At 49.7% G+C, this 13,815-nt stretch overlaps 1 protein-coding gene across 3 annotated transcripts in view; it reads left to right on the forward strand.

Moving 5' to 3' along the window:
• The first annotated feature begins 6,578 nt into the window (after positions 1 to 6,578).
• The window catches only part of cacnb1 (calcium channel, voltage-dependent, beta 1 subunit), a 298,678-nt gene continuing 291,441 nt past the window's right edge, over positions 6,579 to 13,815 (forward strand). For all 3 annotated transcript variants that reach the window (XM_072487438.1, XM_072487433.1, XM_072487434.1), the window contains exon 1: positions 6,579 to 6,832. In XM_072487438.1, the coding sequence (XP_072343539.1) occupies positions 6,752 to 6,832 (81 nt within the window). In that variant the 5' untranslated portion in view covers positions 6,579 to 6,751. The remainder of the gene's footprint in view (positions 6,833 to 13,815) is intronic.

The following is a 13,815-nucleotide window of genomic DNA, read 5'->3' on the forward strand; positions in this document are numbered from 1 at the left end:
GTGTGGAGGGGTGAAGGAAGACATCCCATCAGAAGCTTCATATACAGAGGTGCTCTTGTATCACAGGCATGATGTTTTGGGGATTCCTGCGTCATGGGCCTTTTATGCTGCAGGATTGTCTATCGCAGGCCTTATACTGTGAGGGGGTCCTTTGTCACAAAACTCATATATTAAGGTGTTCCTACACCACAGGCCTAATGTTTTGACATCCCTCCATCACAGACCTGATAGCCTGCTAAGGAGGGAGCTTCCTGTGTTGTGGGACTGATGTCCTGGGGGATTCCTATGCAACAGGCCCAGGATCCTAGAGGAATCCTATGTTACGGCTTGGGAGAGGGAGGAGCTGCTAGCTCACAGGCCCCTTTTCTTAATAAGTTCCTTCAAGGAAACAGTGCATGGGTAACAAAGATGTTTTACTTCACATAATTCAATAAGTACCATTAAGTTATCACTGTTAATAATCTCAACCTTCAAGTAACAAGCAAAACGGTATATCTCTTCCAGTTTATGTCATCATCTGAACCCCTCGGTTATGTTGGTATTTTCTAATCTGTCAACAGCTATTCAGTATTCTCCACCTCTCCATACATCTTGTTTATTGCTTTATAATCACTCCCCCAGGTATCCTTTATTTCACTTATAAATCACGGTGAACCCTTGAACGCGTTACTGGTTTAGTAACATCTGCAGTTATCTATTCTACATCTATCTTATCACACATCTGAACTGGAGAATTAGTGGGTCAGATGTTTACCTTTTATCATCGAGAGCGAGGTTCAAACCTAGTCCTTCTCCTCTTTAGAGTCATAGAGTTTTTACAGCACAGAACGAGGCCCTCCGGCCCACCGTGACCACGCCGGCTATCAAGGCCTATCTACTCTAATCCCATTTTCCAGCACATGGCCCTTGGTTTTGTTGCTGCGGCATTTCAAGTAAATGCTTCTTAAATATTGTGAGGGTTCCAACCCCTACCACGCTTTCTGGCCGGGAGGTCCAGATTATTTATTTTTTTAAATGTTTTTATGAAAGTTTTAGCATTTTATGCAAAATTACAAAAAATACAAACCTTAACCAAACCCAAACACCAAAAGCGACCCTTCAATCCAATAAATAAGAAGCCCCCCCCCCCAACTTACTTCCCTCCCCCTCTCCCCCTGTTTATACCTTTCCTCCCCCCCCCTTGGGAGACACGCTGGTGCAGTGGTTAGCACTGCTGCCTCACAGCTCCAGGGTCCCGGGTTCAATTCTGGCCTCAGGTGACTTTGTGGAGTTTGCACGTTCTCCCCCTGTGTGCGTGGGTTTCCTCCGGGTGCTCCGGCTTCCTCCCACTGTCCAAAGATGTGCGGATTAGGTGGATTGGCCATTCTAAATTACTCCTTGTGTCAAAAACACTAGTGGGGCTGGTTTAGCACAGGGCTAAATCGCTGGCTTTGAAAGCAGACCAAGGCAGGCCAGCAGCACGGTTCAATACCCGTACCAGCCTCCCCGAACAGGCGCCGGAATGTGGCGACTAGGGGCGTTTCACAGTAACTTCATTTGAAACCTACTTGTGACAAGAAGTGATATTCATTTCATTTGTTCAAAAGATATTGTGGGGTTACTGGGTTACGGGGATAGGGTGGAGGCATGGGCTTAAGTAGGGTGCTCTTTCCAGGGGCCAGTGCAGACCCGATGGGCCGAATGGCCTCCTTCTGCACTGTAAATTCTATGATTCTATGGCCCCTTTCCAACAGCAAACAGTGACCAACACATTGAAATACAATATAAACAGCTGCCACCTCAGGTAGAACCCTTCAATCAACCCCCTCACAGCGAATTTGACCTTCACGAGGTGAAAAACTCCATGAAGCCCCCTGGCCAAAACCCTCAGCGACATTGCTAGCCTCCTGCCCAACAGGAGCTGCTTCCACATCAACAGTGAGGCGAAGGCAAGGACATCTCCCCCCACACCCGTCCGCAGCTCTGGCACATCCAAAACTCCTAATATTCCCCACCAAAGGACAGGGCTCCAGTTCAATATTTAGGATGGCCGACGTGATGCTAAAATAGGACCAGGCAAAACCCACTAGCTTGGAACAGGACGAGAACATGCATGTGTGGTGTGCGTGCCGTCTTGAATAGCGCTCACACCAACCCTCTGCCCCCTCAATAAACTAACTCATTCTAGCCTTAGTGAGGTGCGCTCAAAACACTATCTTTAGCTATATCAGGCTCAGTCTCGCACATTACGACATGCTGTTCACCCTCCGCTGCGCCTCATCCCATACCTCCTCCTCCAGTATTGGTCCCAATTCCTTCACCCATTTAGCCTTTACCCCTTCAACTGAACTCAACTCTTCCCCAATAATCCGTTCATACATGCCGGCTGTATTGCCCTCCTCCGACCCCGAACAGGAGAGGCTCATCTCCATTAAGGATGGTGGCGGCACCACTGAGAAGTCCAAGAACAACTCTTAACAAAGCTCCGCACCTGGAGGTACCTAAATATGTCCGAGCCTGACAACCCAAATTTCTCTTTCAACTCTTCTAGGCTGGCAAACCGCCCCTCTAAGAATAAATCACCCACTCTCTCCAGCCCTTTCTCTTTCCGTACACCAAATGTGACATCCAGCTTTGCCCGCTCAAACAGGTGGTTGGCACAAATGGGAGCCAGCCTTGAGGCTGCCTGTAATAACCAGCACGGGACATATGGAATGGGGATGACTGTTTTCCCAGTTCTCCTCGAGGAGCATGAGCTCCTCTGCTAGGGGCGGAGTAGCTTACCTGTACTTTTCCACATCTTCGTAAAATGTTAGCCTGACATTTGTCCTACAAACCACGCTCTGTGTTATAAATACTTCCTGTACTGATTCGATGAAGGTTTTCTGTAGCCAATATGTGTATTTTGTTGCTTGTTTGTTGTGGTGGTGCGGGAATTGGGGCTCTCTGGGTTCAGATGGAGTCTGGGTCATGTAGAGGGACAAGCTGACCATTCTGCCTCGACAAGGCCCCCTCCACCCCCTTCAGAGCTCCTTTGCAGCTTAGGCCGTCTTGCCCAGCTGCTCTCGAATCAGGCCCAATGCCTCCTCGATGGTAGCTTGAAATGACTCTTTCATCTCTTTTCCTTACCGCTCAAATTTCCCATCTATCTGCCTTCCAACTTCCCCAACTTGTACGACATCACTCCCACCAGCGCCTCGAACGCGATGGGTGCAGCCGCCTCCATCTTTCTTCCCCGGCTTCTTTCCTTTTTCGGCGAGGCTTGACATTCCTCTGTCGACTATATATTCTCCACACCAACCTGCTGGGTTGGAAAACAAAACGGGCTAAAGGGATCAAAATGCAAGGACGCTGGCAGGAGCCGCCCATTGTGTGACCTGCTCTTACATGTCATCACCGGACGTCCCATTGAGATCCAGATTCATTTTAAAAAAATATAATTTTTGAGTACCCAATTCATTTTTTCAAATTGAGGGGCAATTTATCGAGGCCAATCCACCTACCCTGCACACCTTTGGGTTGTGGGGGTAAAACCCACGCAAACATGGGGAGAATGTGCAACTCCACACGGACAGTGACCCAGAGCCGGGATTGAACCTGGGACCTCGGCGCCGTGAGGCAGCAGGGCTAACCACTGCGCCACCGCGCTGGAGTTCCAGATTCTAACCATCCCCTGGGTGAAAAAGGTTTTCCTCACATCCCCTCTAAACCATCTACCCTTACCTTAAATCTATGCCCTCTGGTTATTGAACTCTCCGCTAAGGAGAAAGGTTCTTCCCTATCTACCCTATCACTGTCTGTCCCGTGTCTGCGTGGGTTTCCTCCAGATGCTCCGGTTTCCTCCCACAAGTCCCGAAAGACGTCCTGTTAGGTGAATTGGACATTCTGAATTCTCCCTCTGTGTACCCGAACAGGCGCCGGACTAGGGGCTTTTCACAGTAACTTCATTGCAGTGTTAATGTAAGCCTACTTGTGACAATAAAGATTATCATAAAAATTATTATCATCAATGCCGCTCATAATTTTATACACCTCGATCAGGTCCCCCTCAGGCCTCTCTGCTCCAAGCAAACCAACCCCAGCCTTTCCAGTCTCCCTGGATGGCCGAAATGCTCCAGCCCAGGCAACATCCTGGTAAATCCCCTCTGCAACCCCTCTCCAGTGCAATCACTTATTTCCTATTGTGTGGCGATCAGAACGGCACACAGTACTCCAGCTGTCTGCTGGTTGTTATAAAGATTACGTGTGAAATCAGAGTGGCAGTAGCAATTCATTTCCAGGAACTGTGGCACAAAAGTCTAAGGCACAGGAACAGGAATATGCCACCTTGGATTTACAACAATTCATCAATTTCAGTTTTACAATCAATCATCAATTGCTACTTGCAAACTCCTACCATTCTTTAGGTGTCAAAGGTTTTTCCTAATTTCACTGCTGAAAATTCTGGCTTTAATTTTTAGATTATGTCACCTAGCCCTAGATTCCCAAACTAGTGGAAATAATTTCCTTCTACCTATCCTATCCTTTCCCCCTTTATACCCAGAAGACTGCAATCGCATTTCCCTTTAACCGTCAAAATTCCAGCAAATTCTACCCTTGTTTGTATAAACTCTCGGAGTCCAGGGTGTCGTTGTGGTAAATCTACACTCTGCGTCTACACTAACTGGCACTGGTGCAGAAGTGGATGCTCTGCCTTGGGGATATGATAGTTTGTTGGAACCTCCTCCACTCTGTATGTCACTGGTCTATTTCTGCCCTGCCATGTTTACATTAACACTGGAGGTAAGAGAGGGTTCAACTTTGGTGAGGCCACAGCTGGAGTACCGTGTGATATTCTGGTCACCACATTATAGGGAGGATGTGATTGCACTGGAGGGGGTGCGGAGGAGATTCACCAGGATGTTGCCAGGGATGCAACATTTAATTTATGAAGAGAGGTTGGATAGGCTTGGGTTGTTTTCGCTGGAGCACAGAAGACTGAGGGGGTGACCTGATCGAGGTGTGCTGGATTATGAGAGGCATGGACAGGGTGGATCGGGAACAGCTTAGTTGAAGGTTCGGTTATGAGGGGACACAATATCAAGGTGAGGGGCAGGAGGTCGAGGGGTGATTTAAGGAAAAACCTCTTTAGCCGGAGGGCGGTGACAGTCTGGAACGCACTGCCTGGGAGGGTGGTAGAGGCAGATTGCCTCACGTCCTTTAAAAAGTACCTGGATGAGCATTTGGCACGTCATAACATTCCAGACTATGGACCAAGTGCTGGCAAATAGGATTAGGATTGGCAGATTAGCACCGTCTGTGTGGAGTTTGCACATTCTCCCCGTGTCTGCGTGGGTTTCGCACCCACAACCCAAAAGATGTGCAGGGTAGGTGGATTGATCACACTAAATTGCCCCTTAATTGGAAAAAATTAATTGGGTACTCTAAATTTAATTAAAAGGATTGGCAGATCAGGGGCGAGATTCTCCGACCTTCGCCGTGGGGGCACTCTTTCTCTCCGCGCCGGCTGCTGTGGACCTCCGCCATGGCCGGTGCGGAGACGAACCGCCCTGCGCATGCCCTGGGGTGACGCCAGCTCATGCTGGCCCTCCCGCGCATGCGCCAACTCGCACCGGCCGGCGGAGGCCCTTCGCCGCCGATTGGTGCGGCGCCAAGCCCACCGCCGCCGGCCTAGCCCCTGCTGGTGCGGAGGATTCCGCACCTTCCGGGCAGCCCGACGCCAGAGTGGTTCATTCCACTCCTCGGCGCTGGGATCGCCCGCCCCACCAGGTAGGGGAGAATCCCGCTCCAGGTGTTTTTCATGCGTTGGTGCAGAGTCGATGGGCTGCAGGGCCTCCTCTTCTGCAATATTATTCCGTGATTCTGTGAACTTCGCTGTAGCTGCAACGATAAGAAATAATTAATGTATTTTCTAGACACAATGGAATACTTGCAATAGCAGCGAAAGAAATATACCATGTTCATTCATATATAATAAGTAATGTATTGGAAAACTCTCCATTGTAAAATTATTTAGTTGTGAGTTCCTGATTGAATCTAACTAACCCTTGGCGCTGCCCATGTTTAATGTATAGCTCTATCTAAATTTATAGAACTGCACAATACCCTACCCTCTGTAATGTATCAAGACTCAATGGAGCATGCCAACTTTGCAAATTCAGCACCAATTTCACAAGAAAAAAGTAGGAGGTGTCCATTACTCGATTAAGCAGGGTTGGAGATTATAAAATTGCATTGCCTATTGAGCATGGTCGGTGATACACGGAAAATGCTGACTGAAAGATCCGAGATTTAGCCGTTCAAAATGCCAAAAAGGGGTTTACTTCTAAAAACGAATAACGACCCCTTTCTCCGCAAGACAAGGTAGGTAGGTAGGTAGGTAGGTGGTTGATTTGTAGGGATAGGGGTGGTGGTGGAGAGGGAAGAACACTAACCTAATTATACCCAGTCCACCCTTTGCCCATAGCTTTCCTGTTATTGGTACATCTGCCACCTCTTCCACCAGTGAGCAAGGCTGAGTGCGGCTGGCGCATTTGCAATTGGTCTTGCTGCTTTGTCAATCAGGACGCCGTGAAGTTAGGTGGAGACGTGTAGCGCTGGAGGCAGACAGATTCATTGTCTGAGCAAGAGGAAGACAAACAACATGTTGAAGAGAGCAGAGCTGGCAAATATATAGATAGAGAGAGGAAGAGAGAGGCGAATTAGAAAGATAAAAGGAAGTGAATATTACTTTTATTTAAAGATGTGCTACCTGTGACTTAAGCAGTCTCCAATGGTACAAAACAGCATGTCCAGAACACCTTCAACTTCCCATGAGATCCAGATGGATGTATTTGACAACCCGCCCGTGCAGGTACTGACTTGGGGAGTCACATCTTTGTTGGGGGGGGGGGGGGGGGGGGGTGGCTGAAAAAATTAATATTTTTTCTTCATCCAGCTTTTCATTAATTGGATGCATGGCTAAAAATGTAAATATTTATCTGGCGATACTTCTGCGCCTGTTTGAATATGGGACCTGGGTTGCAATGGGTATTGCCCCCCTCTAGTTCTTGGTGTTTAGGGCGGGGGGGGGGGGGGGGCGTTCCGCGACCTGTTACACCTCGTTCTGCTGAAATGCCTGCAAACACCCAGCACTGCCTCTCTCTTCATTTGTATCCTGCTGTCACCTCCAGCCCCCCACCCACCCCCTTCACTGTTTTGAATGCATAGCAACCATATCTTGTAGTTATCCTCACGATGCTAACATACATGCTGCAGATTTTTTTTTTCCTGGACAATTTTCCTGTTTAATTCGCCTGTGTGTTTTTAAAAAATAAATCCTACATACTCCATCCAGTGTGTATTTGCTGTGCTGAATCTTGTTTTATCTGGGTACGAACTATCGGTTTTTATTCTGGAACGATGGCATGATTTTTTGCATTCTGGAGATTAATACGGTCTGTATATTTTGCACTATGGTGTGCAATTATACAAGTGTGAAGACAAAGAGAATTGCCCCCCCCTCCTTTCTGTATCTGATTCAGTGTGTGTGTGTGTCAGTCTGTCTGTCTAGCTGTCTCTCTCCCTTTGCTTGTACCTTACCTCTTCATCAAGACCACACCATTAATTTGACCTTTAGATTCAGTGTCTGATCTTTCTTTTAAAAAAAAAATATATTAAAGTTTTTTAACACAATTTTCTCCCTTACAAACAATAACCCCCCCCCCCCCCCCCCCCTAACAAAAAAAAACGAGAAATCGTGCAGAGCAAGATATATACATGGCAAAATGATATATTTACACAGCTTTGTACACTGGCCCTCACCCGTACGTGCCAGTTTCCCCAACCCTTCATGTTATCTCTTGCTCATCCACCCTCCCAGGCAGTCCCCCCTTTCCCCCCCCTCTCCCCCCCTCGCATGACGTCCCCTCCACCAAGGTTGCTGCTGCTGCTGACCGACCTTCCTCTAACGCTCCGCGAGATAGTCTAGGAACGGTTGCCACCGCCTGTAGAACCCCTGCGCAGACCCTCTCAAGGCGAACTTAATCCTCTCCAACTTTATGAACCCAGCCATATCATTTATCCAGGCCTCCAGGCTGGGGGGCTTCGCCTCCTTCCACATTAGCAAGATCCTTCGCCGAGCTACTAGGGACGCAAAGGCCAGAATTCCGGCCTCTTTCGCCTCCTGCACTCCCGGTTCGTCCACTACTCCAAATATTGCTAGCCCCCAGCTTGGCTTGACCCGGACTTTCACCACCTGAGATATTGCTCCCGCCACTCCTCTCCAGAACACCTCCAGTGCCGGGCATGACCAAAACATATGGACATGGTTCGCCGGGCTCCCTGAGCACCTTCCACATCTGTCCTCTACCCCAAAGAACCTGCTCAACCTCGCCCCCGTCAAGTGCGCTCTGTGGACCACCTTAAATTGTATCAGGCTGAGCCTGGCACACGAGGAGGAGGAATTAACCCTACCTAGGGCAGCAGCCCACAGACCTGTGTCTGATCTTTCTTGTTAGTGACACAAGTGCAGTTTTTTTGCTGTTGAACTGTAAAATCATATCCTAGTGCAGATCTGGGGCGTCATTCTCCGACCCCCCGCCGGGTCGGAGAATGGCCGTTGGCCGCCGTGAATCCCGCCCCCGCCGAAGTCTCCGCTCCCGGAGATTGGGCAGGGGCGGGAATCCGGCCGTGCCGGTTGGCGGGACCCCCCGCTGGATTCTCCGGCCCAGATGGGCCGAAGTCCCGCCCAGGAATTGCCTGTCCCGCCGACGTAAATCAAACCTGGTATTTACTGGCGGGACCAGGTGGCGTGGGCGGGCTCTGGGGTCCTGGGGGGGGGCGCGGGGCGACCTGACCCCGGGAGGTGCCCCCACAGTGGCCTGGCCCGCGATCGGGGCCCACCGATCCGCGGGCGGGCCTGTGCCGTAGGGGCACTCTTTCCCTTCCGCCTCCGCCACGGCCTCCACCATGGCGGAGGCGGAAGAGGCTCTCCCCACTGCGCATGCGCGGGAAACTGACAGCGGCCGCTGACGCTCCCGCGCATGTGCTGGGAAACTGACAGCGGCCGCTGACGCTCCCGCGCATGCGCCGCATTTCCGCGCCAGCTGGCGGGGAAACAAACGCCATTTCCGCCAGCTGGCGGGGCGGAAATCCCTCCGGCATCGGCCTAGCCCCTCAATGTTGGGGCTAGGCCGCCAAAGGTACGGAGCCTTCCGCACCTTTGGGCCGGCGCGATGCCCGTCTGATTGGCGCCGGCTTTGGCACCAGTCGGCGGACATCCCGCCGTTGGGGGAGAATTTCGCCCCTGATCAGCCCATCCTCCCCCCGTCATTCTGCATATATTTTTATTTTAACTCTACCAGTGCTGGCAATTCTGAAAATTCAGGTTGAATTCATGAGCAGAGTTTCTCAAGTCATTGTTTCGATTCCTTGTGCACTATGAAAAGACAGAGTGGATGCCGCACGGATGTTTCCCATTGTGGGACAGACTAGAACCAAGGATTTGAAAGGGGTGTCCTGTCTGGGATGGAGAGTGGAAAGAAATTCTCTTCAGAGGGCCGTGAATTCTTGGAACTCTCTTCAATCAATATTTTTTAAGGCAGCAACAGTTAGGACAGCACGGTAGCATTGTGGTTAGCACAATTGCTTCACAGCTCCAGGGTCCCAGGTTCGATTCCTGGCTGGGTCACTGTCTGTGCGGAGTCTGCACGTTCTCCCCATGTGTGGGTTTCCTCCGGGTGCTCCGGTTTCCTCCCACAGTCCAAAGATGTGCAGGTTAGGTGGATTGGCCATGCTAAATTGCCCTTAGTGTCCAAAATTGCCCTTAGTGTTGGGTGGGGTTACTGGGTTTTGGGGATAGGGTGGAGGTGTTGACCTTGGGTAGGGTGCTCTTTCCAAGAGCCGGTGCAGACTGGATGGGCCGAATGGCCTCCTTCTGCACTGTAAATTCTATGATTCAACAGATAGATTCTTGACGGACAAAGGGGTGAAAGTTTCTCTGAGTTGGGTGGGAATGGGGAGGTGAGGTTACAATCAGATCAATCATGATCCTATTGAATAGTGGAGTAGGCTCAAGGGGCCAAATACTCCTGCTCCTAATTCATACGTTTGTGTGCGTGGATTATATGTTGTGAGTGGCTGCCTGCACCTTTCATAAATTCATTCACGGGATGTGGGCTTCGCTGGCTCGGCCAGCATTTATTGCCCATCCCTAACTGCCCTTGGGAAGGTGGTGGGGAGCTGCCTTCTTGAACCGCTGCAGTCCATGGGTGTAGGTACACCCACAGTGCTGTTAGGAAGGGAGTTCCAGGGTTGGCCAGGGCAAACCAAACACAGTCATACGTTATCAGGATTATAATTTAAAAAGAGAGTGGGGGGGGGGGGGGGGGAACATGAAGTTTGTCAGTACCTGAGGGGGGGAAAATGTAATGTAATTTGGGTGGGAAGCTTTCATCAGAACAAGTCCACATCTTTCCAAAACGTTAGCCTGGCATTTTTCCTTCAAATCACGCTCTGTGTTAGAAATACTTCATGTACTGATTTGATGGAGGGTTTCTGTAGCCAATATGTGTATTTTGTTGTGCATTTGTTGTGTATTTTTCAGATTAGGTTTTACCAGACCAATTCTACACGGCGTTGCCACTTTGTCTTTATTAGTACCAGTAAGGCACACGGTGATGCTTATTGCATTTTGGCCTATCATCCACTTCTATTCAGAAGACCTGCTCATCCCTTGTCTCCTGTTTCCTGTGCAATTGATGGGGGGGGGGAGAGCGCAGAGGAGGAGAATGGATTGTCCTTTCCTCCCAATGTGTCGAAAAACATTTTCGCTGAAACAATATTCTCCTCATCTCATTTGGGGGGGGAGATAACAAGAGGGAAATGGGTCATCGTACCACCGCATGCTTGGGTTGAGCTAGAGGATGGAACACTGCCCAGGTGAGCATTGGAACAGTTGGGTCTGGAGGGGGCAAAGGTCGGGGCTGAGACAGGTAGTGTTAAGAGAAGAGCGAAGGTGTTCTTTGTGATGGAGGGGGTGGGGCTGATTCTCGAAGGCAGAGATGTGGGGCGAAGCGTGCTGGCTCTTTGAGAGGGTCTCATAACCTCGTACAACGCAGTACGTTTCCAGGGTCATTTGAGGCTGAACTGTGAAGGAAAATGGGTTGGTTATGTGCGCAGTCTGCTAACCAGCCCAAGTTCAGCTGAAGTGCCCTCTTCCCAAACCTGCACTGCCGTAACCTTCACAACCAGCGAAATCCCCGAAATATGGACACAATCATTCAGTGCTTGTCACTTCTTTCCCTTCTGCCCAGACTGTCCCTGCAATAACTAATGATAGATTTAATTCAACTCTTGCTATATCTGCTTTGTTTGGGGTGGAACTAAAATAGAACTCTGGCGAATTCATTGCATGTCATAAACAGATACTTAAAGTTAGAATCAAACTTGTATCATGAGCAATGCGGTGAACAACACCTTCGCCTAGGATTGAGGGCAATGACAGGACTAAAAGTGAGAGAGCATCTTGTGTGAAAGATGGTGAAACAGAGAGAATCTATTTCAGTAGGAATTACCATATGTTGTGTGCACATTATGTTATGATCTGGAGCGCACAAACTGTAAGGGTGGCAGAAGTAGATTCAGTAATAATGTGCAACAGAGAAACAGGTATATTTCCCGAGAGGAAACATCAGTAGGACTATGGGAAAAGTGCAAGAGTATAAAGTAACATATAAAACTATGAGGGGCATAGAAAGAGTGGACAGACAGAGACTTGTCCCCTTGGTGGAGGGGTAAATGACCGGGGGCATAGATTTAAGATGAGGGGCAGAAGGTTTAGAGGGGATGTGAGGAAAAACGTTTTCACCCAGAGGGTGGCGAGAGTCTGGAACTGAAAGGGTGGTGGAGGCAGAGACCCTCATAACATTTAAGAAGTATTTAGATGTGCACTTGTGATGCCAAGGCACACACGGCTTTCGGCCAAGCATCGGCAAATGGGATTAGAATAGTTAGATTGTTGTTTTTGACTGGTGCAGACGTGATGGACCGAAGGGCCTTTTCTGTGCTGTGAACCTCTACGACTGGGATTAATTGGATAGCTCACCAAGAACAAACACAATGGGCCAAATGGTCTCTTTCTGTGTTCTTCTGTGACTAAATTCCTTGGTAAATTGTACCAGTGATATGGAAAATCTGGAGACAGGCATCCACAATTATTGGCTAATTAAATATTTTTACATCACTAATTTGTGTACTTCCTTTGTGATTTTAAAAACTATTTTATTTTAAATGCCATTGTTTTTACCTCATATGCAACTGCTTGCTGTAGCAAAAGATGCCCCATGTAAATGTTGTTTCCTTCTACTGAGGTAAGCTAGTTCAACTATCATTCATAGTGTGGTGGTATGTATTAGGGGTAATACGGTACACCATGATGCCGAGGGGCTATTGGTGGACAGATACTGGGTCCTGATTGGATCTGCCGCCTACTGGGCTCCACCCAGAAAGGCGGGGTATAAGAACCCAGGTTCTCCCAGCAGCCGCATTCTGTAACTGAGCTGCTGGGGAACAAGTCTGCTCAATAAAGCCTTGATTGAGTTCTCTACGTCTCGCCTCGTGTGTTATTGATGGTGCCACACATAGACAGTATTCCAGGCAGGTTTGCGGTTAACAATCTCCCCTTTTGGACTTCCGCTTGTGACCATGGAGTGATTGGTCACATAAAGGTGTTCCTGTTCAAAGTCACAGAAAAGGGTGGAATTTTGGTGAAAAGGTGTAGGTGAATGTTAGAGAAGTAGTTTTCCCCTGGAATGGTCTGTCTTCTGATCGCCGGACCCGGCGGAAAACAGTGAGAGGTTTGGCTGGAAAGTTGAAACAGTCTTGTGCTTCACAGACAGTCTCTTCCAGCATGCAGGCGGGGGAGGGACAAGCTGTAAGGCCCCAGGTACAGGAACTGATGACTTTTATCAAGGAGGAATTCCATAAACCGAGGAAAGAAATGCATGAGGATCATGCAAAGGCCATTGCAGAAGCTGTGGCACCCCTGAAGAGTACTTTGGAGCAGATGGAGAGGTGTTTGAAGGTGCAGAGTATGCAGGGATAGTTATCTCGGACCATGCACCCCACTGGCTGGATATTCGGTTCAGTACGGGATGAGAGCAAAGGCCGGGGTGGAGGTTTGACTCGGAATGTTGGCGGATGGAGGTTTTTGTGATAAGGTGCAGTTGGGGATTAGGGATTATGTTGAGTTCAATCAGAATGGGGAGGTGTCGGTGGGCATTTTTTGGGAAGCACTGAAGGCAGTGGTCCGGGGAGAAATTATCTAATTTACGGTTCGTGCGAATAAGGAAAGGAGGGCGGAGCATGACCGTCTGGTGAGCGAGATAGTGGAGGTGGACAGGGAATATTCGAGGGTGCCCATTGTGGAGGGATTGCCGAGGAGGAAAAAGTTGCAGGGGCAATTTGACAGGCTGACAACGGGGATGGCGGTAGGGCAACTGTGTAGGGCAAGGGAGGTGCAATACGAGTATGGGGAGAAGGCGTGCCACATGCTGGTGCACCAGCTGCAGAGGCAGGCTGCGTCCAGGGAAATATTGAAGATCCGGACTGGGGCTGGGGATGTGGGGCGAGATTCTCCGATCCCCCGCTGGGTCGGAGAATCGCCAGGGGCTGGCGTGAATCCCGTCCCCGCTGGTTGCTGAATTCTCCGGCACCGGAGATTCGGCGGGGGTGGGAATCGTGCCACGCCGGTTGGCGCCACCCCCCCCCCCCCCCCTCCCCCAGCGATTCTCCGGCCCGGATGGGCCGAAGTCCCGCTGCTGGAATGCCTGTCCCACCAGCGTGGATTAAACCACC

Source organism: Scyliorhinus torazame, chromosome 21 (assembly GCF_047496885.1).
Source record: "Scyliorhinus torazame isolate Kashiwa2021f chromosome 21, sScyTor2.1, whole genome shotgun sequence".
NCBI lineage: Eukaryota > Metazoa > Chordata > Chondrichthyes > Carcharhiniformes > Scyliorhinidae > Scyliorhinus > Scyliorhinus torazame.